Raw genomic sequence first — 26,934 nt, forward strand, 5'->3', positions numbered from 1 at the left:
GGCGGCAGCGGCGGCAGGATGTTTCTCAAGCTGGCGGTCGCGGTGCAGGTGCTGTCGCTGCTGGCAAACCGGGTGCCTGGTTTCCCCAACCCCGGGGGCAAAGGTAAGCGCTTTCGTCAGCATGTCTGCTCCGAGGTGGGGAAAGTTTTGCGGGGTATAGAGAGAGGAAAAGTAAAAAACTTTTCCCTCCACTTGTTATATCCTAAAGAAATAATGTTCCTGGCGCAAGACGCTGGGTCACTGAAGTTGCAGTCTGGTGTCAGAGTGAGGAGATGGGTGCTGGTAGGGGGAAAAGCTCCGAATCTTCTTTCAGTCTTTTTCCAAGCAATGTTTCCATCCATTCCACAGCAGCTTCTGCACAAGGTGCTCTCCCTCGCTCCCCGTCTCCCCTGGTATGTTGGATGTAAGAGATTTTTAATCTCCTGGTTGTGCCAATCCGATTATTGCTATTTTAGTCAATCTCTTACAGCATTTTTTCCCCCAATTTGTTTAGGAGTTTTCTCATCAGTAAGGGGCTACTGGGTCTATGTCTGTATTTCTATTACATTTTTTTCAGAATCTCTCTCCCTCTGCCCCAAACAGTCATGCTTTGTTTAAATGTTTGACTTTTTTATTGTATTCTTCTAGGAAACTGATTTTTTTTTTTCAAGAACTAGCAGTTGGCATCATACTTAAGACACCATGTTTTATGGGAGAAAACTGTAAGAAAAAACTGCTGTCTCTTTGTACTCGCATGCATCATATAACTGAGTATATGTGTGTGTTTATTGCAGATAAAGCTATACACAACAGACAATTAAGTGTAGAAAGACCTTTGGAGGAACAGGTAAGTGAAATAAGAAATATTTACAACGTTTTTTGGCTTTAGTATTCCTATAATATATTGAGCCTTCAGGTACCAGATCCATGAATACTCTAATGGCTTAATAAATGAGTTAAATAGATTTTTCAGTAAAGTAAATATTGATGGGGTTGGGTACAAAATAGAGTTTCAATAATTTTTAAGAACTGGCATATAGAGTTTTTCTGTCCAGCATTCCAAAAGCAGGTCCTTAGCAGCAATAGCTCACAGTTGTGCCACCCATTTGTATTGACATCCTATGGGAATAGAGTGGGGGCTTGGATTGATGAAGGAAAATGTAACTGGTGCTTATCTTAAATGGAAAGTCTATTGTAGCTTCTCATAATGTCCAGTTCTGATCAGAGGATGCCAAGCGCTTAATGATGTTCTATTTATTAAGGCAAACTTCTTACTGAGAGTGAAGATCAGGCATTAATGCTTCTGCTGATATTGATAAAATAAGAGATCACACATTTTAGTGGATTCCTTCTGCCTGTTTGTTGTTTGTTTATTTGTTTTATTTTTGTATATCAGATTGCTGAAGCTGAAGCAGACAAGAATAGGAAAACAGCTCCCACAGGTACATCTTTCCTGGTTTTATAGCAATATTCATAATGGTATTCATAGAGGTATGAGATTTTATGTCATGTGTGCATTGATATATTTTCCAGAAAATAAGCCAGAGTTCAGGAATTATTCCTTTGCTGATGACCTGAATCTGCTAAGATCAGTAGCAGAAAGAGAGAGGAATGAAAAGGAGAGGGAGTCAATTAGAAGCTCTTTGTATGAACAGCAACTGGCCATTGATGATGCTGACTCCACCAAGAACCGCAGGCTGGTGGATGAATATGATTCCACTAAGAGTGGGCTGGATTATAAAGTCCAAGGTATTCTTTAATCATCTTCTAGTGCCTTTTAGGTTAGACTTCTCTTGCAAAGTGATTGCAATCATGAATGTTGTACTCACCACTAAACATGAGCTCTCTTTGTTACTGAAGTGCAATTTAAACTGTTTCCTGTTGTGGAAGCTTGTCATATTACAATTAAGTTTTGAAACACGATACAAAAGAATTGCTGTTGATTTTCACAGTCTCCTTCCATGGAGGAAAATCCAACTGTGTTGCATCACGTTTTTTAGCAATTTAGATTTGATGGAAGGAAAATGGGACTGTAGTTATTCTGGTTTGAAAGGAAGAAGCATTTCTATATAGAGTTAAATTACATATATTTGTTCCAAATGTCACATGCAATGTTAGATAATTCTCCTCATCATAAAGCTAAAAGAACTTACTGAAGGCCAAATAAAACTTGCCTTTACTACAGGAGTATTTAATTGACTTGTAGTTTAAGTGAGTCCTCTGAGAGTTGTGAGAGGCATTTAGCTCAGGATATTTTTAATTATAGCAAAGTATGCTGATCACAGACCAAAGCTTACTCATCATATTCACTTTCCCATTGGCCACAATGATATTTGCCATGAGTAATGATTACATAATTAAAACTTCATTTGCTGAAATCCAAACGAGAAGTTAGTATGCTGTTTGTCATGATGTGTTTTGATCTTAGTGGCCATACAATGAAAGTAGATACCAGGAAGATGCATATAAGTGGATACGTGAGCAGTGTTCTCTCATTCTTACAATTTTTCCTGTGAACGGGAGAGTATGCTCCTCACATTCATCTCGGCTCTTTCAAAAGAGCCAGTCAGAAAGACAGTTTTCAGATGTGGAAAATGGACACAAAGAACTTTTCACTGGGACTGATGTAATGGATTCCAAATCCATTCCAAATCCAAATCAAAGTATATTCCTAACGTGTCTAAAAAAAGTGCAGCTTTGTTCTGAAGAGAAAAAGATGTGAACAGATGTTTTTTTTACAAGATGTCTAATCCATATGAGTTAGGACAGTCAGCACACAGTTAAACTGTAATCCTTTTAGATGATCCAGATGGCCTCCACCAGTTAGATGGCACTCCTTTGACTGCTGAAGACATTGTTCAAAAAATTGCTGCACGAATTTATGAGGAAAATGATAGAGGAGTGTTTGACAAGATCGTTTCAAAACTTCTAAATCTGGGGCTAGTAAGTATCTTGTTAATACTTCATTTAGCTCTTTTGTGGATTGGTTTAATGCTCTTTCAAAAAACAATTTGGATGAACACTGTGTGCAGCTAATAGAAATGAGCTGAGTAAAAATGAATGGGATTCAGGCTCTGTGCAAGCTTCTCGATTCATTCGGGCACATTGGGTTAGTTCTGCAGTAACACTGTTGTTCCTGTGATGGCTTTGCAACAGAATAGGCAAAACCACAGAATGTTTCTGATGTTGAGAAAACATTCACTGATTGTACTCCTCCCGTGTCTGCCCTCATTCTTCCTTTCATTTCTCTTCTGATTCTCATGGAGTTCTTTTGTATCATCAATTTGTTTTGGATGTTTATGTGGAAAGGTCTGAGCTCATTCCTATCCACCTACTAATTACTGTCATCAGCAGACATATAATGATGCCGGTTAGTTGAGGATACATTTCTCATTGTTACTGATTTTTAATAAGACTGTGTTTGTCTCTGGCCTCTGGATATCTCAGTGGTTTTAGCCATTGCAGTATGGGACCCTTATATTTTAAAATACCTATCTTACCTTTTCTGCACCAGATTTTGCAATTAGCTATTGCATGCTGAATCCCACTGATTACAAAGGGAGCTGTGGGACAGCTGCACCGTAGAGTTCTCGTTCAAGTGACAGCTGTTACGAAGCAAAAAGAAAACATTTCTAAGATGCTGTAGAAAGCTATTTGCTTTTTCCCCTTTCTGTATTACTTCATTCTGTTGCAGTTATTCGATTATACATAGGTATGTTGCAGAACACATATATTTATATATACACACGCAGGTATACCACACTTGCAGCTCCATCTTTCAAGCTGGACTCCACTGTGTTAAGCCCTATATGGGCTTGTTTTCCTATCAGAGGCTATCTGGGTGTGTGGGTGCTTTTTATGTGCATGCACATATCTGATGTGTGTTTGTGTGTATATATACATTTATATAAATATAGACATGTATATACGTCTATATGTGTACATGTATCCACACACACACACAGCAGTGAAGGTATTCCACCTAATTTGGCTGGGGTCAGCTTTGAGGCAACCATATTTAAAAACCTATTTACAAAGCTTGGGTTTCATATTGATGTTTAATCTAGGAAAACCACAACATTCTATAAGTACTCTGCACAAATATTTTTAACAGATCACAGAGAGCCAGGCTTATACCCTGGAAGATGAAGTGGCAGAGGTTTTACAACAGCTAATTGCAAATGAAGCAAAGCATCGTGAGAAGGAGTCTGAAGATTTTGATTACCCTCCAAGCAGAGCAGACAGTGATACAAAAGAAAAGCAACAGGAAAGAATGGTAATTTCTTAGCTAATTGTTTTGACTCACTTGCCAAACAGTACAAGTAGACTAATACACTGCTTTGCTTTAGGGAATGATTAGTTCAATCTGGAAACTAAAGGTGTTCTTAAAGAAATTCCATCAAATAGGAAAACAAATCATGAGTTACTTTGAGGTTTAAACCAGATGCCAAATTGAAATAACTTTGAGAAAGTAGTATAGTCTTCAGCTCATAATTAGGAAAATTTTGGCACAAGATTATGATGTTATTTGCTGCTCTGCTAACTCTATCGCCAAAAGCAGTGTGCTTATAGGTATTATTTTTTATGTCTTTTGTGGAGACACCAAGCAAAGTGGATCAAGATAGTTTCATTAATGGAGAAATTGATGATACACTGGATAACACATGGTCATCATCTAATGTCTTGGAAAGAAGAAATGAGCTGCCTTCTGAAGATAATTTTGAAGACCTCCAATATTTTCCAAACTTTTATGCACTGTTAAAAAGTCTTAACTCAGGTGAGCTCATTGTGTATATACAGGAATATTTAGGAAAAAAATTAGAAAATTAAGATTCTTTCTGTTTTCTCCTAGTCCTTTGCCTTCCCTTTCCCACAGCTTCTCTAGTTGCCAGAGACCATGTGCTTTAAAAATGTCCCTAAGAAGCTTAGAAGAATCTAATTTGATTAGTGAGTATGGCAAAACATTGGGAGGAACAGCACTCAGAGCTGCAAACTGTGTGACCTGGGTAGCCCTTTCCATCTTGTGCTGTATGATTCAGGAGTCCTGAATTCTCTTCATTCCCATAAGGACATGATGAAAAACTGGCAAATTGTTTTCTCCAGAGATCTTTCCAGTAACATCCGTGTCTTCTAAGCCAACAGAGATACGAGTAAGCCACGGTAGAATCCTCGCAGTGATGGTACCAGTAAATCAGTCTGAGCCTCCCAGCCTTTTCACAAACCACAGGTTTGCTGTTTATTGCAATGAAAGCTCTGCACGTCTCTTCCCATTCCGGTGCTAGACATCATTGCCTTCCAGTTATTGCAGGCAAGACTGTGGCACCTCGCCACAGCCCCTTTGTCAGCATGCTCTACCACACACCCACTCTCACTCTCTGCAGCCAGCCTATCTTCTGCTCTCTCCAGCACAGTCAGCAATGACTTATCCTCTAGATTCTTTGTCCTGCAGGAGCCTTAAGCTTGCTTCAGACTGTCCCCATAAAAACCTGAGTGGAGAGCTAGAATAAAAAACCTGAGGGCACATTTTGCTCAAGTCCAGTCTCTACAAACTTCATCTTCTTCTTCCTGTTCTTTTCATTTTCCCATGGTAGTTTGGCATGCTAGCTCTTCTCCTTTTTCTACTCCCAAAGCAGAAAGGCATCTTGGGTTTAACAGGTTATCAAGAAATAGAACCGGGTCACCCTGGTTGCATATCTCCGCTTTGTCTCCTGCTTTATGCTGTTCACCTGCCGGCTTGCATCAAGCTGGAGGAGAGTGGATTTGGTTGCACCTTACAGATGTGTGTTAAATTACAGGCAGCAGTCAAAACCATGCTCAGCAGCTCTGCAAAGGCGCTGGCCCACTGCCAAGGCTGGGAGTGTGTTTCTGACTGTCCCTATCTGACAGTGCCCCTGGCTCTGTTGGGTCCCTCGGTGACAACCTGGGGTGCAGCAAGAGCTTGTGTAACTGTGTGATGGGGGAGTTTCATGCTGCTAACGTGGAAATAGCAGTTGTATTGTTCAGCAGATAAGCATGGTGGAAAAAGAAAGTGAAGAAGCAGTGATTGTGAAGATAGTCAGACATACATATGGTCAAGAAAAATGGATTTTTATAATGAAAAATCATTGTATTATATTCTGGAGTGATGATTCTCCCAGTAATACTGTTTTCCCAGTACCTGAGTCATGGTCTTGTGCAGAGTAACAATCTCATTTGAGACACTTCATACTTTTGTCACTGAACCCATGGATCTTGTAGGAGAAAGGATCTCTGAGCTTCCTTCCTCATACAGAGCCAGACTGGTCTATTAAGTACTTCACAGAAAAATAAAAGGCAGAGACTGCCGATAATTCTGCCTGTATCTGCCCTCTGATCAGCAATTTGAACTCTGTCAAGTCACTTCACCTCAGTGTGTTTAGTGTTCTTATCTGTAAAATGGAATTAATACCATTTGCCTTCCATAACATAGACCTTCAAGACAAAAAGCTATAAAGAACCAAACCCTGAAATTTTAAGGTATATTCAGCTGTACTTTACAGGAGCAGTTTAAAGGGAAACACATATAGGAGTTCTCTTTGCTAATCCAGCACAGCATTTTCTTTTTAGTGAGTAGCTTATTTTTTATGCATGTAGTTTGTGCAGAGTTTTCAGAACTGAGTTCTTCTGAGTTGCCTGAAGTCTTTGACTAGTTTCGCTTTATCCCCTCACACAGAGACGGAGGCAAAAGAGAAGGAGACCTTGATAACTATCATGAAAACCCTGATTGATTTTGTGAAGATGATGGTTAAATATGGAACAATCACACCAGAAGAAGGAGTTTCCTATCTGGGTGAGAGTACATGCTTGATGCAACAGTGTTATGTGATGCTATGTTCTTACTCTACCAGCAGTGATAATTATATTCTCATTTTCCTCTCTCTTATGAGTCCTGTTTCAGACTTGTTCATTCAAAATGTTAAAGTGCTACTTCTAAATGATTGATCATGCATTATAGCAATGTTGGATTCCTTACTGCTTTAATATTTCTATCTAATGAAGGAAAGGTTATTTATTCAGATACGTATTTAGAGGATTAATCCACTTTCACACCCATGAAGCACACTTGATTTCAGTGGCTTTATGTCATGGGAAGATTAGTGTTTTGCTCAGTTATATTGTGGTAGATCAGGTACCTGCATTTTCCAAAAAGAATCCATCACTTCAGCACCTTTAACCTGTCATCTGTAAGTAGCTAGAGTAGACAGGACCGAATGCTATGGTCTTCTCCCAAGTAAAATGCCTTCTGTCTAAGGGAGGTGTTACATCTTGGCACAGGAATAGCTTTTGCAGCACTCTTTCCTGGATCCATTTTAAAGTCTGCAGCTATGCAGATTTTGTGAAGTTGTTATAATTTCCTGAAGAAGGATTTTGGAACAGCCTGGTTTGGGTTTTTTGTTTTGTTTTGTTTTTCTTACACACCTCTGCTGGCTTTTACAAACTCTTTTATATTAGCTGTTGGTCGTTTTTCTAGTAAAACAAGTAGAGCTACAGAAGAAGGGCTTGTCTGCATAAACTCTGCACAACCCTTTTATTTTTCTGAAGTATTCCTGGTCTGGGTTAGCCTGAAAAGTTTTTGTTTAGATCAGGGCAATTTCTCAGCTTAATAAATGAGCCTGTCACACAGATAGAACTGTCAATGATCGTGAAGACTTCTGCTGGCTTGTTTGGCATGGGCTGTTGCAGATACATGATTGATTGATGCAACTGTAACTGTATGGATTGATTATCAATTACTTGGCTAGAAAAAAATCTGGTGGATGTGATTCACATTCAGTGCATGATTGCACCTCCTCTCTAAAGAATTAATTATATCTCTGACTGAGATTATCCCTTTATTTTCTATGAGAAGTCCTCAAATTCTGGAATATGTGGACAACTTACGCTACAGTTCAGCTCTTTATTTCTCTGGCTGCCTGTACATTTAGAGAAAGATGCACGTAAAGAAATGTTTGATTACAAGCACAGTGGTTTCAGTGTCATTCTACAAATGAAGATAATATGGCTTGAGCAGATATTGCCCTCACTAATAGTGTTGTGCCAAAACTTAATAAGCTAAATTCATCTCTGACGCAAGACCACTCAGATAATGGAATTACACTAGGGATGTGTTTTTCCTGCTAAAATTCAGGGCAGTTGTTCACATTGTCTTTACTTTGAGTAAATAAATACTGTAACCCTGGAAACAAATTGCCATGATGACATAGTACAGAAGGCAGGGATTAGGTTAAGAGTTTCAGAGGTCTGATTTAGTCTGGATTTAAAGTAAGACTATCAGCTGATGCATCCAGACTCTGCCTTGCAGATGAATGATTTATGCAGAGATGGATTTTGTACTCCACCAAAGCAACTTACTGTAGTGGAAAAAGCTTTCTCATAGGTCTCAAGTTGGTTCTGTGGTATTCTTTTTTTAGATTTGCTGTTGAGATGTGACTTTAAAGCTGACCTTCATTTATTGAGCTAATATTCCTCAAATATTCAAGAAGAGCAAGCACAGGAGAATCTTAGCTTCTTGCAGTATCCATAAACATGGCAGCAATTTTATTGCCACCCTCATTCAACTGAAAGTTACAACATGAAGTACTACTGCGTATATGAATTACTACAGTGTTTCTTGGTGCAGTTTGGGTTAGGGCATAGATGCCCAGCTGTGTTTATTTATAGCAGATAAAGGAATCAGTATGAATGTCTGTCAGAGAGAAGAAACAGTTTTTAAAAATGACAGCTTTTAATTGTTCCCTCAGTCCAAAAATCAGTGAGTAGATCCCATGCTAGCTGGTAGAAAATATCTACTGGGTCCGTGCAGATGGATTATATCCTCTCTCTGTTTTACTACAGTAGGAAACTGCCTAAATTACTTTTCCCCATTCTGTGGCTGAAGCCATGCGTAAACTATGTCCCTGAATTATACATTCAAAATAATAAATCATTTACTGAATCGAGTCACAAGCTTTTGTGCCTCTCGCACAGATGCAGAGACTGTGAATTTAAATGCATATACCAGTAACAGCTGGTTTGGGATTTGGAAACCACAGCATTATGTCATCATCATTGTATCCTACTCTAGGGGAAAGTATCTTGCTGCTGCAGTGAATGATGTTATTAGGTTTAGCTTTAAGTTACAAAGGATCTAGCTGCAGTGTGGTGCAAGAAACACACGTGCACGCACATACAAATGGAGGGAAGAGGAAGTTCATGTTTTCTACTCATATTCAATATTATGTAATACATATTTAAAAGCTTTCCATATGCTAAATATAATCTGTAACACAGAACCCGGAAAACCAAAAGCAATGTATTCATATAAATCAAAGAGGTGAAAAAGTACTGCCTATCTTTTATGGTATGTATTCAGAAAGTGTATCTCTGAAAGCATCAAAGAAGGGCTGTAACTGATATAAAATGTGCATTCAGCCAAAATGCATCATATTGATAATTGCCCTGCTGTGGCAAAATGCCACTATTTTCTATCATTCTTTCTTAACTCTGAATGCTGTATTTTGATGTACTGTGAGCAAATTCTTCTGCGGAGTGAAAGCCTCGTGATATGTTTCTAGCCTGTTCAGTGGCTTTCAGAAATCTTTCTAGAAAGCCTGTCTGCCTTCTGAAGATTGAAAGCTGCTTTAAAATAATTTTTGTAATTAGAAGAGTAGACAAACACTGTTGGTACAGAACGCATAAAGTAATAAATCGTATGACACAGGATCACAGTTACAGAGGTGGCTTGTGATCTGGATCCAACTGTCCTATCAACCTATCCACCTATGGGTGGGTTGTCAGCATCCAGCAAATGCTGCCCAAACAGCTCAACTCTTCTTGCTTGCCTCAGCCTGCTAGAGGCACAGGCTGTTCTCCCTGAACAGGCTGAGCACTGGGAAGGACTTAGGACAGTTACTGAAACAATGATTGCTGTTGGCAAGGGTGCAGTGTCAAGGGTGGAATGAAAGAGTTGGACTCTCTCCACGTAATGACCAGCAGAAAGCAGCAAGAAGCTTTCAGAGAAGTTATGACTGATTCAGCATAAAATGTTTCATTATTCATGGCATTCATACTGTTTCTGTTGCATAAATAGCTGATACTGAATTTTCCGTGCAGAACTGGAAGGAGTATATCATTATGGTGCTGAGTGCTTCAAGAGTAAAGTGCTGTTTGAGCCAATAGCAAAACTGACTTTGATTTCAGCAGAGCAGAATAAGGAATTCATTGCATAGACACACTGTTTGAATATTAGTTTGTGAATAATGGCATATTTTCCTTCATTTTCCTTCTGCCTGATGAGTAGTTTTGTGGTGGAGATTCACTCTGATAGCTTTTCTGTCAGAGCCATCTATCACTAGACCAGATAAATATTAAGGAAAAGCTTCATCTCCACTACACAAAGAAGAGAAATTTTCTGTGTGCTCAGTGACTTTTCCTGTGTATGCCAGATCTATCTAACTAATTTTAAAATAAAAGCGTATCAGTCCACAACCATCCTGGTAAAAGCTCTATTTATAGTAATTATGTAAAGTTAACTATGATTTTTGTAATACATTTATTTTAATAATATTGTTGTCAGCTTAGAAGCAAGAACACAAATGGTTTCTGCCAGTTTGTTCGGATACATTTGTAAGTCATCTCCCACTAATAAGACCAAAATAATGAGTGGGTTTTAGAACTGTTCTAGGAAATATTTGTAATTGGAGCCTAGTGGACCATAACAAAAATAGAGCTTTCAAAGATGATTGCCAGACTCTTAAGAGGCACCACTGTGTATGTATGAATACTTTTTACACAGTACATTGATTATATTCTCCTGCTGTACGCTGCTTACGAGATAGATCTGTAGCAAATTTATCCACTGCCACCCCAGCCACATGAAAGATGTGTTACCCAATGAACTATTACCCTAGAATTGTAATGTAGTTACGTGCACATTGTATTCTTGTGTGGAGTTCTCCTTTATTCGTACATAGAGCACAAACTTTTGCCATCAGTACTTCTCTGTCTCACAGATATATAGAAGCTTTACTGTGATACTGCACGTACGATACGTATTTTCTCACATCTTATGGTTGAGGTTGGTCATTTTGTTTTCATCTTCTAAACCAGCACTTCTGTATCTTCCACAACTGAACACAATGTTGAAGAAGAGAAAGGGGCAAAGGAGTGGAAGGAAAATGAAGTTAAAGCACTCTGTAGCTTTGCTCTTTCTGAGGGAGATCCCACTTTTTACCTCCTTGTAGTAGAGCATTTAGTTTACTGGAGCCACAGTGCACAACACACAGCCCATAGTAGACTAGCTGGGGAGAAAACCCCCTTTTAATAAGGAGGGAAATAAAGAAATTGCTCCAGCTCATCAGTATGCAGTGTTTGAGTCACAGCTGCCTCCCTCCATAGACCAAACCAAAGGCACCTCTCACACCGCCTCCCTTTGGCTCTGACTCACTGTCAGAATCCACACTCTCCCCCGTGACTGAGTAGGAGATTGTGTTGGTTAGAAATGGACACGAACAGATGTCTCCGTGTTTACCTCTTCTACCCCCTCATCATTTGTTCTCCACGGACAATCGGAAAGAAGACCAAACTGCCGGGTGCACTGGCAATAGGGGGATGGATGGCTTGTTGGGGAACTGCTGCCAAGGTATACGTACACTCATTAGTTTGGTCCTTTGCTAAAGTTACTGTTGGGATATACTTTAATACCTCTTTTAGACAGACTGAGGCTGCATGAAAAAAAAAAAAATCCAGAGGAAATAGGAGAGGCAGAAAGTCCCCAGTGTTGATTTTTGACATGTCCCTGCCTTTCACTTCAAAGAAATAGGGAATACCTGTTCTGCCTCTCGCATTCACACCTGGTCCCCTCCGCAGCTCCGCTTGTGATGAAGGCAAAGTTTGCAATTTTCCTGACGTGGGCCAGTGTATAGTAGACACAGTCTGGCCTTTTCTTGGGAGAGGAGGACTCGTTTGAATACCGTGACTAATCTTTGAAGTTCTCATCAGCACAGATGCTGCAGGCCAAAGGTCTGATCCTGGTATTTGTTTAGTTAGGCAAGAACAGGCACAGGGCCAAGAGTGAGAGGCAAAGAGCAGATCACAGCACAGCCTGGCATCATCCTTCCCCTACTCCCTGTCTCCAGAAGCAGATGCTCCCTGATGCAGACTGTGTGATTTCAAAGGCGTGAGGGAAAGTGTGGATAAACCGCTGCCAGAGGCCGCAAGTGATATATGGACAGTGTCATGTGGACCTTTTGTTCTTTCCTTCATTTTGGCCTGGGAGATGAAGGGCACTGACAGGGTTTCATACAGGAACTATTCATGCATAATACCTTCTTTTTTCTTTTTTAATGTCCTTTTTTTTTTTTTTTCCAAGAGCTCTTTGTTGCTACTGTAGGTTTTCATCATAAACATTAAAATCTTTAATTGATTTTCCCTATCTGAATTTCCTTTGGTGATTTTCCTTGCCCAGTATTGCTTTATCATATGACTGATGCATGCAGCTGCCAGTGGGAGTTATTTAATTTCAGGCAGCTCTCTTTTCTCTGATATTTATTTTGTGTCTGATGAACTAAGGTGACACAGATGCCAGTATACCATACTGCTCTTAGGAAGATTAAGAACTCTCACATATCTGAAAAGTAGAAACCAGGGACACCTCAGATGGGGCCAAATACAGAGGGGCAGCAGTGCTGGTGTAAAGTACATGTGAATAGTTAAAACCAAGATGAATTTGCGTGGAGGTAAGACAGAAGAATGTGGGGACAGAGAGTGTGCAAAGGTCCCAGACAAGACTGGAATCTAGGAAGTGTGTCAGTCACAGACCCCACTGCAACTTCATAGCTTTTCTTTCTGTAGCCTCATCCCATATCTCATCCATGTCTGTCCCATGGTGCTTCTGTATTAGCACAAACACAGGAATGGGTTTTTTGCCCCACCTGCTTAGATCTTATCTCCTATTTTACCCCATTCAGACTCTCGCTGCATAGAAAAAAAATGGGTAGTTACAGTGTGAAAAGTTCTTAAAAACCAGGACCATTAGACATTACAGTAGAATGGATGACAATATATGTGAGAGGATAGTATTTCCAGTATTGATAGGATCTAAATTTTCTCCAATGTTTTTTGGGGGGGAAAATCCAGTAGTTTTAATATTGCTTTTTCCTACCACATTACATGACTATCAAATCGTGTGTACCAGAACCAAAATATATTACAGTCCATTCCTTTGCTTATCACTACATACCCTTTAAATTTGCAGCTATTTCTTGCAAATATATTGCCTCTTCTTCCATTTCCCCTCACTGGCTCCTCTATGCTTTCCCAACTGAATTTGTAAGAAATCTCCATCTCCTTGTAATGTCTCTCTTGACAAGTGTATTGCTTAGCTCCTGAAGATCTAGGTTTTGCAGCCTACCAAGTGGTTTGTGTTTCTAAAGAAAGGAGGGCAATGCTTTTCTTTTTTCTCACTGTATTTTATAGCTACATAAAACCCCCTTTACTTTCTGCATTCAGTATCTCTCTGTTGACAGCTGAGCACTGAGACCATAAGTTATGATTTGAGATGATGGTGTGGGTGCAGGGTAAAGAGGGTGTCACTGAACTTTCAAAACTAAGCTCCATCCCACTCCTGCAGTAGAGGCGGCTGTGTGCTGCTTCAGTCCCAAACAATCATGCTTATAAAGTGCATGCTATCAAAATACATAAATGTGTGCACAGGCCACGTAGCAACTTCAAGATGGGAAAGGATTTGGAAAGGACTGCACTACACAGCTCTAGGATGTGCAAAGGAAATGCCTGTAGAATACTGAAAGGATAAATCTGAGAAATAGTCTGTGAGGTAGGGAATTTAATAAGGACAGTAAAGGAGGCTTGATCAGAGCTTTGTTCACCTCAAAACACATCTATTTAATTGTGTTTTACATTTTTATTTGCTTTTAATCTGAATGCCCAGCAATACTGGTGCTGGTTTTATTTCAAATCACTGACCATCTTGCCTGTAATCCATTTACAAGTGATGCCACTACCTGGGGCTTGTCAACTGACATGTCATTCCTCATGGCAGCATTAGGCTTCAGACACACCATCATGATGAATCAGTCAAGCAGGAAGATTCAGAAAGAAAATGCCGTATCTTGACATGTAAGGCAGGGCCTTAGAGAGGAGCAGGAGATGTGCAAGGCTGAGACCCATCTGTAATTCCATAATGGAGGGATTTCTCTTGTTTGTCTCAGTTTAAGCAGTTTATGTGACATATGCACGATACATATATGAGCTGACTAAAAGTCAAGCTCTGCTTTTGGCTACATTGGTGAAAATATGGTGGGTGTTGACAGTTCTTGGACCTGTGCTCACATAAACTAAAAGGAGGCTTTGGCCAAAGAATTAATCAGGTACACTATTCCCCACAGAATAGTCACAAGCAAATGCTGAGATGTCCTGAGTTTTGTCACAGATGGAAAAAGACATTACAAACTCTCAAGGATCGTTTGCTGCTGGAGACAGAAAGCCCTGGGAGAACTGTGCTTTTTTAATGCCTGAAATATGTGCATCTTGTACAAGCACAAAGCTTTCCAGCTAGAAGCTACTGTAGCGTATGAACTCATTAAGTAAACCGATTTTTTAGCTATCATTAAGACTGATTTCAGGTACCATGATCATCCCTTTTCCTCCTTTAATAAACACGGCCTTTCTGTGCTGTATGAAAACAGAACAGCAAAGCAGGTCTTTCTGTGGAAGTTTAATGATGTAAAATCTCAGCTTCAGTCAATTTGTTGAGGATAGAATGTGAAACTGCCTCCCAGGTGCAAGACAATTATGCAGATGAAAAAAACCCTTTGCAGGAAAATTTGCAAGAGTCCAGAAAACACCATGAATCTGTCTGTAGCGAAGGGTCCATTCCAGGCTCTCATTACTAATTCCATTAAATATTCAGATGGGTACATTAGTTTCTGCCTCTCTAATAAGAACAAAGTAATTTAATTTGTATTATTTTTTCACATAGTGTCTTTTTTTTCCCCCTGGATTTAAAGGGTCTTACCGCAGCACATTCTCCCAGAGTAAAGATAAGCATTCTGCTTTTATGTGATTCACATTTTTGGATGCCCAATTCGAAGGACTTCAGAGTTTCAGAAGTGCTGGGAATTTGCATTTTCAGATGCAATTAATAGGATCTATCGGTGTGTAGTGCCTGTAGAAACTAGGCCTAGGACATCTCAGAATATCTACTCAAAATAGGAGCCCTCCTGCAGCATGAATGCTTCGGTGAGTCATCCCAGATCAAAGAGCACGTTAGAAAGCGAGGCAAGGCAGAAACCAGATCTTCTGACTCCTGATGTCTGGTGCGAGCGATGAGATTATATTGCTCCGCGGAAAGCTGGCTGCCAGAGGAGCGACCTATTTTACCAACGTAGGTCACTTCCATTAGCTCAGTAGTTATTGTTCTGTTGTTTTAATTAGTGCCATTTCAAATAAGTGGCCAGCTCTGCAGAAAGGTCAGTACCTTTCTAAACTCTTCCTCTGTAAAAATTACGTTGCTAGGGAAACGATACCAGAAAAGTAATCAATTCTTGTTAGACCTCCAAACACGCCATGCAGTTGCTTAGCTGCTGGCCAGGCACATCTCACTTGAGATGACTCACTCCATCAGTGTAACTCAGAGCAAACATTGTTCAGCCCTGGCCTAGCCACATACGACAAATACAAACGTGTTTTGAAACAATACCAGCTGTTAAAGACATTAATTCTGAAGGGGGAAAAGGGCAATAATATTCTCTCAATGATATATATGTGGGGACACCAGATGATCCCCATAAACATGAGCAGGCTTACACAGTTAACTCCTCTCTGCCACACAGCTAGCGAGATAGCTTCAGTATCTCTCCTGTAAGTAGTCCTTATTAAAAGGCCTGTCATATAAATTTGTCCATATTTTTTCGGACAAAATAAAGCTCCGAAAATGGAATATCATATTCAGTCTGGCTTCAGTCACAAAGCCTGGAGCATTAGTGGTCAGCGCTGCCATATTGTGCTTCATATATAGATACGGCTGGAAAACAATGCATATTACCGTGTTACTGTACTTGACAAAGGAGTAATAAATATTGTTTATTACTCGTATACTGAACTCAGATGAAATTGTTAGCCAAATCAAAAGACCCAGAGAAACTGTAGAATTCCCGATAGGATTTATAGGAGTAACTGAATAATGGAGGAGTATAAATCCTGTTGCCTTCAGTAGCATATGCTGTATGTGGATATGTGTACAACTTTTAAACACTACAGTCTATCAACACAACAAAAACATTTGGAAATATTATCAGCCTGCAGACATTGAAATCTAAAAACGTCTAAGCAGGTTATAAATCCATCTTGTGGTGGAGTCTTTTTGTTCTCCGCTCATGCAAGCTTACTGCAGCAGTGCCTACATGCAGACACTTTTTAAGACAGAACATGAAAGGCACTTAGGAATCAATGCACTTACATATGTGTGGCATTTTAAACATTTAAATGCCCTTATTTATTTTAAAATAATGTGTTTACACTTAAAATTAAGACTAATAGATTTTGCTGGATTGAGGTCTCAAATCAGCAACATTTTTGCATTTGCATGAATTAGTGAAGGAGAATAATCTATTCACTTCAATTTACAAAGGATTTTTAAATTCTTAGCTATATAATCTTATCCTAAAAACTGTGCCTCTTGCAACAGGGAAATCCTTATATTCCTGCTGGAATACTAGTATGGTGCTGTTTCAGGATAAAAAATAGTGTCTTAAGCTCAACTGAAAGGAGTGTTTACAGTCCTTTCAATAAGCTTTGGATCAAGTGATTAGTGAGCCATCAGTACCACTACTGTAATTTCAACTGGTTTCTTTCTTCATCAGTATGTCTGATCCAGCTTGAAACCCAGCCCAGGCCTGTTTAGTTTAGGACATATGGCAAGGTCAGAAATCCCATTAAAAGGGTATGTACAAAATGAAAATAGTTTTCACAAAAAAAACCTTAATGTGATGTAGAATTGACAGGGTGCGATCAGGCAGGGCGCCGACAAAAACTGCTTATATTTTAATTCTGTATAAATAACAAAATATAGAGGACTCGAGCAGGCAGGATTATGTGGTTTCTCATCAGATGGTAGGCAGAATTGCTTATGGTGATCTGCCACGAAGAGAAATGTGCTTGCTAAAAAGCTAATCCTTAGCTTTTCAGTGCTGAGTATCTTTCTGACGGAAAAAAATGTTGGCCTTACACAGAAGAGATGATCTAAAACATTTACTAGTGCTATAATATCTATTCTGCCACAGTTACTATATCTCATACTGAATATTTTAGCTGTTTATGTAAAGGGAACACTGACAATTCAAAACCAAGTCTCTCAAAAATACCCCACCAACTAGCTGGCGAATTTTAGATCCATGTTTAACTGATCCTTTAAAGAAAGCTGATAAAGGGAAACAAAATTCAACACCATGTCCATAATACGACTGAGGGAAACCAGCATGATGTATTTGTGAATGTCTATTAAGTATTATATCAAAAGGACTTTTTTTTTTCCCACATAAGCATACAGTGTTTATCTCTGAAACATCCATCTTGATGAAAAAGTGCTTTTACTTTCAAATTAGATCAGTTCAGCCCTGAAGTTTGCATAGAAAAACATTTTCTAGACTTCTAAAGCTGTATACATGGCCACGGCTGTCTACTGGGTTTTCAGGTAAATGCTTGACTTCAGCAACTTTAAAAACAAAAAGAATTGTTCTAATCAGTTCAATTTACATATTTATTTCATCTAAATATAATTTGTAACCTTTTATTAGACGTCTTTTCCAGTGAAACCATATAAAATCCAGACAGATAAACAGTTTGGGATAATATTTTCCCACCAGGATGAAGCACCTATTTCACAGTCTTGTATATATTAATCAGAATAAATTGCTACAGATACTGTTATCTATATTTTGTGACTAATGTGGCTTAAATAATCAGAATATATATGCACACATTTACTGTCTGTATGAATACTGGCTCTATTAGGCACACCTATTGCAATGATTTAGTTGGGGTTTTTTTTTAATAAGATTGATCAAAGTTCCGTAAAACTATTTGTTTGTTCTTTTAATGTTGGCTCTGCATCAATTCTTCAGAGGCTTGGGTGAAGACTGTTATTTTAGATTTGTACTTACCACTCAAACTGGTGTTGCAGAGAGTATAGCATAGATCCTGCATCATAACTGTTGAAGAGTAACTGGGGTTTGGTTTTGCCTTGATTTCTAGAAAATTTAGATACAATGATAGCTGAGCAGACAAAGAAGAAACTTGAGAACCCCTCCACTCCAACCAGAACAAAGCTACCAGCAGGTATTTATTCTACAATTTTCTCTCCTGGAATAACACTTTTTTTAAAAGTCTATTCAGCTAAAGTGTGCTAATGGCTTTATAAGTCAGACTGATAGTTACAGTCTCTCAGGGACCCGTAGCCACAGTTTAGATGTCTAAACACACAACAAGAGAGGAATTTTTATTTAGTTGTCCAGTCTTTGTCTTTGAGAAGTATATTCACTGTCCTTTTCTTCAGTGCAGTGCAGAAATTACACATATACGAAAGCAAGCTGTATCAATGCTTTTTAAGACTCAAATAATAAAAAAAAATCATTCTATGATGACTTTGGATCTAGTGAATGGAAATTTCCTGTCATTTTTCTCTGCACAAAGGGATGTGCCTTTATGAACTACCTATTACTGCATTTTGTAAACTGTATTCAACTCCTGTTTATAAGAGCAGAAGCAGGCATTCCTGTTTCCAGAGGTCTGGGGTAGAGATGACCTTTAGAAACCACTTTGAGCCAAACTCCAATAAAGTTTTTCCTAAATCATCAGTCAAAATGTTTTACTTCCCAAAGATTGTATTGATGTGATTTAGAAGAGCTTTTGGTACATTTGACACAAAATTGCTCTTACTGTTATTTCTTTAGACAAAAGTAGTGAGGAAGCAGACAGTACAAAGGAAGAAGCAGCTAAAATGGAAAAGGAATATGAAATTTCAAAGGATTCTACAAAAATTGAAGAGCAAAATGCAGCAGGAAACAGTGAAGAGCCCAGAGGTACAAAATAGACAATTGCTTTTGGTACATATGTACACTCCAAGTGATTGGAATCTCTTCCTGTCTTTGGTATTGTTTTTCCATTGTGTTAGCATAAATATCTTAAGTTTAGAGTTACTGGGAGTCAGCACACAACAGCTTGATTCAGAAGTGTAATTATTTGCTTATTTTTAAATATCTGAAAGTATATTTCTTGCTGAGTAAAGCCATAATCTTTCACAGAATTCATAGCTCCTTTTGAGGGGCAAAATGCATTTTGACACAGAAGCACAGAGAGATTTTGCTGCTTTGCATCTGTGGCTTTTCAGTGAAATCAGATCACCGGGATATTCAATATTCTGAGTGAGCCCATTGATTTCTCTAGTTTGTGTTAGGATGAGCTGGTACCGGTAGGTACTGAAAAGTTCTGCAAAGCGAAACAATTTGCATTACTCACTGCCAGAGGTTAAGGGTCATCAGCAATTAACCTGTTTTACGTAACTTTGAAAACTTATTACACTGTTAGTGTCTCAATAAGCAAACTTAGCCCAGTAGTACTTTTATTATCCGAGTTGCCTCAGCATGACACATAATGCCACGTGCTACTTTAGGCTGTAGTAGCTGAAATCGCTCCGTTCGCGGGGTGTAGATCAGCTGCTGTATCTCAAAACAAATCTGCAGGAGACAGAGTGCCTCCTCACAGTGCTGAACTTCTGAAGGAGGATGTTTGTTGGTGCAGAAACCTTTCAGTGGGTCCTTATTGATAAGGATCCAGCGTAAGTATCTATATTTTGTAGACAGTTGGCTGAAAGAATTGCTTATAATCCATTTTGCACTGATGCTCGTCCTTTTTTTGGATGCATGTGTTTCACTGCAGCGTGCTCAGTTATGAATTGCAATAATCAAGGCTACAGTAGGTTGTAGATCACTGGCCACCTGGTTCGGTCCTGTGGGCAATGCAGACATTGAAACTATTAGCCACCACAGATAGGAGGTGGCATTTTTTCCAGCAGTGGTTATTTGAGCATAGAAGAGGAAAATAGCTCAAGATGGCTGTCTTCAGGTTTTTTCTTCACAGTAAGGAAAAACTCTCTCCATAGCTGAGAGACGTGATAAATAATGTGTTTTGCTTGTCTATTGAAGGTTTATCTGTTCAGTTCAGTACAGGTTATTTTCCTTTACCTTCAGAAAAATGTTCAGCCCAATAGCTTTTTAGAAATTTAAATGGGATCAGTATTTAATTCTTTATCTCATCATGCAATTCCCTTTGCTCTTTCACAGAGTAACTCACTATAAAGCAAACTCTGCACTCCCAGCTCAAAAAGGATGGTATAGCTAATAGTATATCCACTTACTAATGGGACCAGACATGCACAGTTGGCAGTAGTAGCCTTCTACATGCTAATCAGACTCGTTTTTTTTTCTGACAAATGTAAGAACATTACAGCAATAAAGCTCCAGCCAAGTTAAGAATTCAAGATCCATTAGCTGAAATATTTCCTTAGGGACCTTATTAGGTAATCCCTGAACTAATTCTGTCCTGTGTGCTTTCTGGTCCAAAAATATCCATCACTTTAAAATTTCAGCTGTAACAAGGGGTTATTATGGTAATGTTAATAGATCCTTTTTCTCAGTAAATGGAAGTAGCCATATTTCAACTTGTCTTTCCAAAATATCACAATCTTATTTGCCGTATGCTGTTAGTACTACTGTATGGAGGAGTTTTCTGACACTTTGTATATGAGCAGATGCACAAAGCTTTCGGTCTAATTTAAGTCATTTCTTGCTGTTTTAACAGTTTCATCTTCGCTGAACAATTGTTGTGATCAAAAAGCTACAAGTTACCTTTAATCTATGTATGCAGTATCTGCAGATACCACCAAAAGTTATGTACACAGATCAAAAAAGCCATGATCCTAAGTTTGGGGATGACTAATCTTGCACAGACAAAACCTGCTATCCATCTGTGGGAATTTTGCCTGACTAAGGTTGACAGGACTCAGCTTTTCAACAGAAACTAAGAATAGTTTTAACCTGCCTTCGCTGTGACCAACTTCACCCAGTTAAGCAAACTGCATCAATCATGGATGTAAGTGCCTGATTTCTCTCTCATCCTTTCCTCTAGGGAAAGCTGAGGCATATCTGGAAGCAATCAGGAAGAACATAGAATGGCTAAAAAAACACAACAAACAAGGTAACAAAGAAGGTATGACGTAAAAAAGCCTTAACACTGGGGTGGGCACCATATGCATGACAAAGCATGTAATTTAAATTGTATTGTATAACTTCACATTATGTTGTAAGTTAAATAATAGTAATGTGAAACTGTGCTTGTCTATATCACAGTGATAATTAGCGGTGTTAGGTTTAACTAATAGAGGTCATGTAAAAGTTAAATCAATGAATGAAAATAGTAAACTATGGCAAATTCATGTAAACTGACTTGAACATCCACTGGGCACAAAACACACAGTGACTAACCAGCTGGACATTAGTCCTGTGCTGTCCAGATAGTCATGGTGCTCTGCCTGTCACCAGGCAACACTACATCAGTTTTGTGTAGTGCTTCATTTCTTAGTTCAACATATCTTTTAATTACGATTTTATACAGGAGGTAAGTGCATTTTAAGTGACTGGATGTGTCTAGAAAAGCTCAGTGCATCTGGCTAGCGCTGTGCATGCCAGCACAAACAGCAGTGAGTTTTGTTTCATAACCATAAATAGTTAAGACACAAACTTATGTCACTAGCACTGTAATATATTGGATAACAGCCCAAATCAACTCTAATGACTCGTAGCTCTCAGACACAAAGCTGTGTAGAGGGGGAGCAGTGACTGAAGCAGCTGCACAGGGTATGCTTGCCAGCTGCCCCACTATTTGTCTGTTCCTTGAAGGGGGGGGCTGTGTGAGAGCTGGAGCAAGGGAGCTAACAGCAGCAGGAATTCTAGCTTATTTTTCACAGATCTTTATTTATCCATATAATTTTTGCCCTCAAGGTCTTACATAAAACCAGTCTCCCATCCCTTGTCTCTGCCACTGCTGGGTCTTCTGCCATCAGCTGCTCTGTAAGGGAAGGTTCCTAGCTGAGGGGCCCATCCCTGGGGTACAGCTGGCACCTGCTGGGCAGGACCCTTCTTGCACCAGCCAAGCAGAGGGGGATCTGAGATGAGATTAGCCCTGGGTAATCTAGCCACCCTCTCTGTGAGCTGAAGTGCATATGAATTACATTTCAGAGACGAGTGCGTGCCTACAGCCCAACACATTCATTTTCCTATGCAGAAACTCTGTAATAGAAATGACTTTTTAAAAAAATTTTCCATCTCTAAAATCATTTCCACACAATGGCAGCGATGGCACTTAGCAGCAGGCATACATATTTGCTCAAGAGTTTTCCTGCCAATTCTAATAAAAGTTTCTGGTTATCAATGTACTCATTATAGTCATTAAATCTCAGTCATGCATGATTACTTCTTTGTATCACACATACCGACTGGGCAGCCCCTCACTGCTCTTCACAGGAACATTTCCTCTGCACTGCTACAGTCTGAAAATGGCTGTGACTGCAGATCAATAGTATTTTAGTTGCCTGTGAATGCATTAAGATGCACGCTTTCTGCATAGATGGATTTTCATTTGCACTAAAATACCTTTATTGTCCTCTGGCAATGGAAATGGCCCTTAAAATGAGTGTAAGTTACAACAGAATTAGAATAGCGTCCTTACTCTTCAGATACATTACTGTTATCGTGCCTTTCCGTACTTTTTATTTTTGTAAAATGCTAATTTAGTTCTCCTGGGATGATGTTAAAGGAAGTGCAGGCAGGGTAAGCTTATCTAACCATGAATGCGTTGCACTGAGTTTCTTCAGTACAAGATGAGGGGGTGATGTGCTCATCAATCATTTCTCCACTTCCAGCTAGCACCTGAGAGACAGCAGAGAAGTGATTCACAAATTTGTGTCTTAAAATGGCCAGTCTCTTCCACCCCTATTCATGGAGCGTTTTATTCACTGAATATACCTGAAGAGGCTTAGGTTTTCTTCAGGCAAATGTTTGTAGATCCTTAACTTTCTATGAATTTCTGTATAAATTATTATTGGTTCAGTGACTAATGACCCTGGAAATGTAAATTTGCATTTTTCCAGTTTATAAATATCAACTGCCTATTAAGGAGGTGAGTAGACTTGAGTGGACTGGATGATTTGAAACATGTCAAAAGCCTAGATTTTGGCCTGATTGGCTTTTGTGGCCAAAGTTTGGTTTGCATATATACAGTCTATAGGCTCTGTGGGCCTCTCCTTAGTGATGTCCCAGACCTGGCTTGATCTCCGAAACCAATGCACTTTAAGACCAGCTCCCCTCCTGTGTAAATTAACATCACTCCCAGCAGTAGACGTCAGCTGCTGGGTGTTCTCTTGCATTTGTTCTCCAAAGAACACAACCGTGAGTCATTGAACTAATACATGCAAATGGCACGTTCGGATTTTTCAGAAAATACTTCGGTAGTTTATAGTTTCATAACACTAACACTAGCCATTTAGGAAGGAAGGTAAATTCTATGATTAATTGCAATGGCAAATAGCTTGATTTGAATATGCAAATATGACCTCACTTAATTTACTCTAGCAGTTTCATAGCTCAGTGTAATGCTGCAGCTGTTGTGGTGAATATAAACCAAAGCTGATTTTTCTAATTATTTGTCCAATTTAATAGGTTGCAAATAAGTATTAGAAATTAACAGTTATCCATTTCTAGGAAAAAACCCCAAATTAAATTGCCATGAGATATACAAATTAGCCAGAACTGAACAATATCTGAATGGTTGTAATCTCATATGCAATGTTTAATAATTAAACCTTCACATCTCCACGTAATGATCTTAGAGTTGTATTATTCTAGAAGAAAAATAAGCTCAGGGATTTTAATGTGAATATTATGGATATTATATTAATTTAGTATTCTTCCATTCATTTCCATTCCATGGTACCTTTCACTGGAGACTCTCATTCTGTCAACATGAATGGAATCCCACAACCTTATTGTTAAACTGCTGGGTACCGTTGTCCCCCTTACTCAGACAGGATGGAGAGACAAGTTACATTCTCTCAAGTAGTGTCAGTGACAGCCCAGACCTGAAATCCTGGCCTCAGCACAGCAAATGCCAGAGTGCCTGTTAACTCAGATATGGAGAGGACACCTCTGCAGAAGTGGGGAGTTTTGAATATCAATTTTCTGTATTACTCGCTTGAAATTGCCTTCTGCTGTTATAAAAATGATCACAAGCATTAATTTGCTTCTTAATGTCCTTCTGTTTCTATGGAATTTTGGTCACTCAGCCATAAAATGACAGAAAGTCATTATTGTCGGTTTTGTTAAGAATGTGCAGTTTGAAAGAAGGTCCTTCCATTTAGTGTTGTATGAGGATATACATTGGACTACCTTACAAAATTGGTATTAATATATTCTGAAGGTTCTCTCTCAGGAATAAGTAATTTCTACTGGAATATTCAGGATATATCTGTTTTTGTGAGAGATACTAATTCATTTAACTCGTATGAACCCTTAAGACACTGATAGTTTTCCAGACTACTAACTTGTCTTTCTAACAAGTTAAGCTTTACATTTTATGCAGTAAATTATGTAACTGAAACTTGTATTGGGTTTATGTCTGAATATACCTGGTTCTGTGGCCACAGTTATGAGTACACAATAGGTTGGTTACCTTTTGATGTTACTTGAAAGACTGCTCTACAACAGAATTATTTTCGGGGAAGATAGTGATGTTTCCCAGCGTAGGCAATGGCTGTTGAATGCTTATGGGGTGAAGCATGCTGCCTAGATGCAGCCATCTATTGGAACAGGAGGGAGGGTCTTTCAGCACTGTATTGCAGACTGACATGCAAAGGGTGTCAGACTACTTTGACACCATCACTGTCACGGAGACAACTCACTGCAGTGTTGTTCGTGTCAGGATATTATGTTCTCTATCAAGGTAAAGAGTTGTAGTATTTCAATTTACTTTCAGGAAGTTGTTTTCTTGAATTTTTCCCTACAGGTGTTTGTAGTAAGTGGGAGTTTTACTGGGATTTCAATAGGAAACAGTCCATTTAATGCTATCTTTTGAATCCATGGCAGTTGTGAAAACAGGGTTTTAACCACAGCTTTGTCATGCAGACTAGAACACCGAATCTCTTGAGCCAAAAATATTCTTACTTTAGCATTGCCAGCAATCAATCAAGAGCAAGAGATGATTATTCCTCTTGAATACTAAAAGCACCATGAAATGTAAAAAGACTTTGTGAGGGTGCTGGTTCTTTTAAATTCGTTTCACAAGTTACACTTGTAGTGAATTCTCTTCGTGTTGGATAAAATGCATTTGTTGGATAAACTTTACAATGACATTGTTTCTTAGGTGAAGCGGTGCAATGACTCATTGTGCGAATGAATTCTTATTTTTCAGACTATGATCTTTCAAAGCTGAGAGATTTCATTGATCAGCAAGCTGATGCTTACGTGGACAAGGGCATCCTGGACAAGGAAGAGGCTGATGTAATTAAACGCATATATAGCAGCCTGTAAAAACCTAGTGGCTGCCAAACGTGTAGAAAACTAGTATAGCTTCCCTCACTCCCAGCTCAATGACTTATGATCTGTTAATTTGAGAATATCATTAGAAATGCTCTGTTTACATTGTCCTGACAATTTTTTTAGGCAGAAATGGAGAGCTGTAGTGCTCTACACTGACTGCGTACTCACAAATCCACCCTAAACGCCAAATTCTGACACTGAATTTCTATTTGATAGGGTAAATAATTATGTAATGTTCTCTTTGATTTATTATTTGTGTTTGGTTTACTTTTGTAGATAGGCCAATCGTTTCTGATGGAAAGTTCCTTTAATGCTACATCTTTTTTGCTCTCACTCCCCTAGCTTTCTATAGATGCAACTATGTAAAGGGCATTATTAGAAAATAGTTCATAGTTCTCTAAATAAAATATTTGAAAATAATTTACCTATTAAAGTTTTCCTTAATATGATTTCATAAACAGAAATCTTGTTTTTAAACCCTAATGCCTTTTTTCCCTTGACCCTTTTTTATTTCTTTATGTAGTATTCTATAACTTGAACTACAGTGTCTTCAGCTGACTGATAAATCTTTGACACTACAACTGCCTTCCATGTTACAGAGCTGTATTCTTCCCATTGTTGCTTCATTCAGCATGTATAAACATTTGGTGCACCATTTGATGATTGTGCATGCATAATTAGTTGAATTCCTGATGTGAGTAGCCTGATAACAAGTGTAAATAGACATTACTTTCTTTAAAGGGGAGGGGAAAAAAAAAAAAAAGGAAAGCGATTCAACTCATTTTGCATGGGAAGGGGAGTTTGCAAATAGAGGTGTTTTTAGGAACATGGACCCTGCTTTTCAGAAAGACTTAAAGAACCTCTCATATCTCCAGCATCTCTGAATAGCAAGGCTGTGGTGTGTTTCTGATCTGCGTTGAGCGGTATTATTCGGAAAACTATTTTTGGGGGCTTATATATGCTACCACTAGCCAAGAATTTGGCACCTCCTAAAGAATGAAAAACGAAACTGAAAATGTTGACCTCGTTCTTCTTTCTCAATTTATAGAGTTTCTGAAGAATGGTTTATAACATCTTTTATATTTAAGTGAATGGATAAGTTTATGCACAAAGAACTCATGAAGCAAGATCAAAGGTAAAAAAAGTTTTTTGAGAAATAAATTTTAAACTGAGTTCCAGAAGATGTAAATCCTGAGACTTATCCCCTGCAGTAAATGAACTCCAGGAAAGCCCTGTTCTCTTTAGTTACAGGTTCTTCATTGATAATTGGGGTTATCCCTGCTCTGACTTTTTT

At 38.8% G+C, this 26,934-nt stretch overlaps 1 protein-coding gene across 2 annotated transcripts; it reads left to right on the forward strand.

Annotated features, from left to right (window-relative positions):
• Positions 1-6: 6 nt before the first annotated feature.
• Positions 7-26,934, forward strand: SCG3 (secretogranin III). Of its 2 annotated transcripts, none has more exons than XM_026856376.1 (12): positions 7-103; positions 774-826; positions 1,376-1,421; positions 1,513-1,728; positions 2,780-2,922; positions 4,094-4,255; positions 4,579-4,756; positions 6,671-6,787; positions 18,247-18,330; positions 18,945-19,073; positions 21,178-21,258; positions 25,513-26,934. In XM_026856376.1, the coding sequence occupies exons 1-12, from the start codon at positions 19-21 to the stop codon at positions 25,629-25,631; spliced, it is 1,413 nt and encodes a 470-aa protein (XP_026712177.1). In that variant the 5' UTR covers positions 7-18; the 3' UTR covers positions 25,632-26,934. The 2 variants fall into 2 exon arrangements, with proteins under 2 accessions (XP_026712177.1, XP_026712179.1); XM_026856378.1 differs by having other exon boundaries at positions 21,178-21,246.

Source organism: Athene cunicularia (genome assembly GCF_003259725.1).
Source record: "Athene cunicularia isolate RWA chromosome 10 unlocalized genomic scaffold, athCun1 chr10_part1, whole genome shotgun sequence".
In the NCBI taxonomy this organism is placed as follows: domain Eukaryota; kingdom Metazoa; phylum Chordata; class Aves; order Strigiformes; family Strigidae; genus Athene; species Athene cunicularia.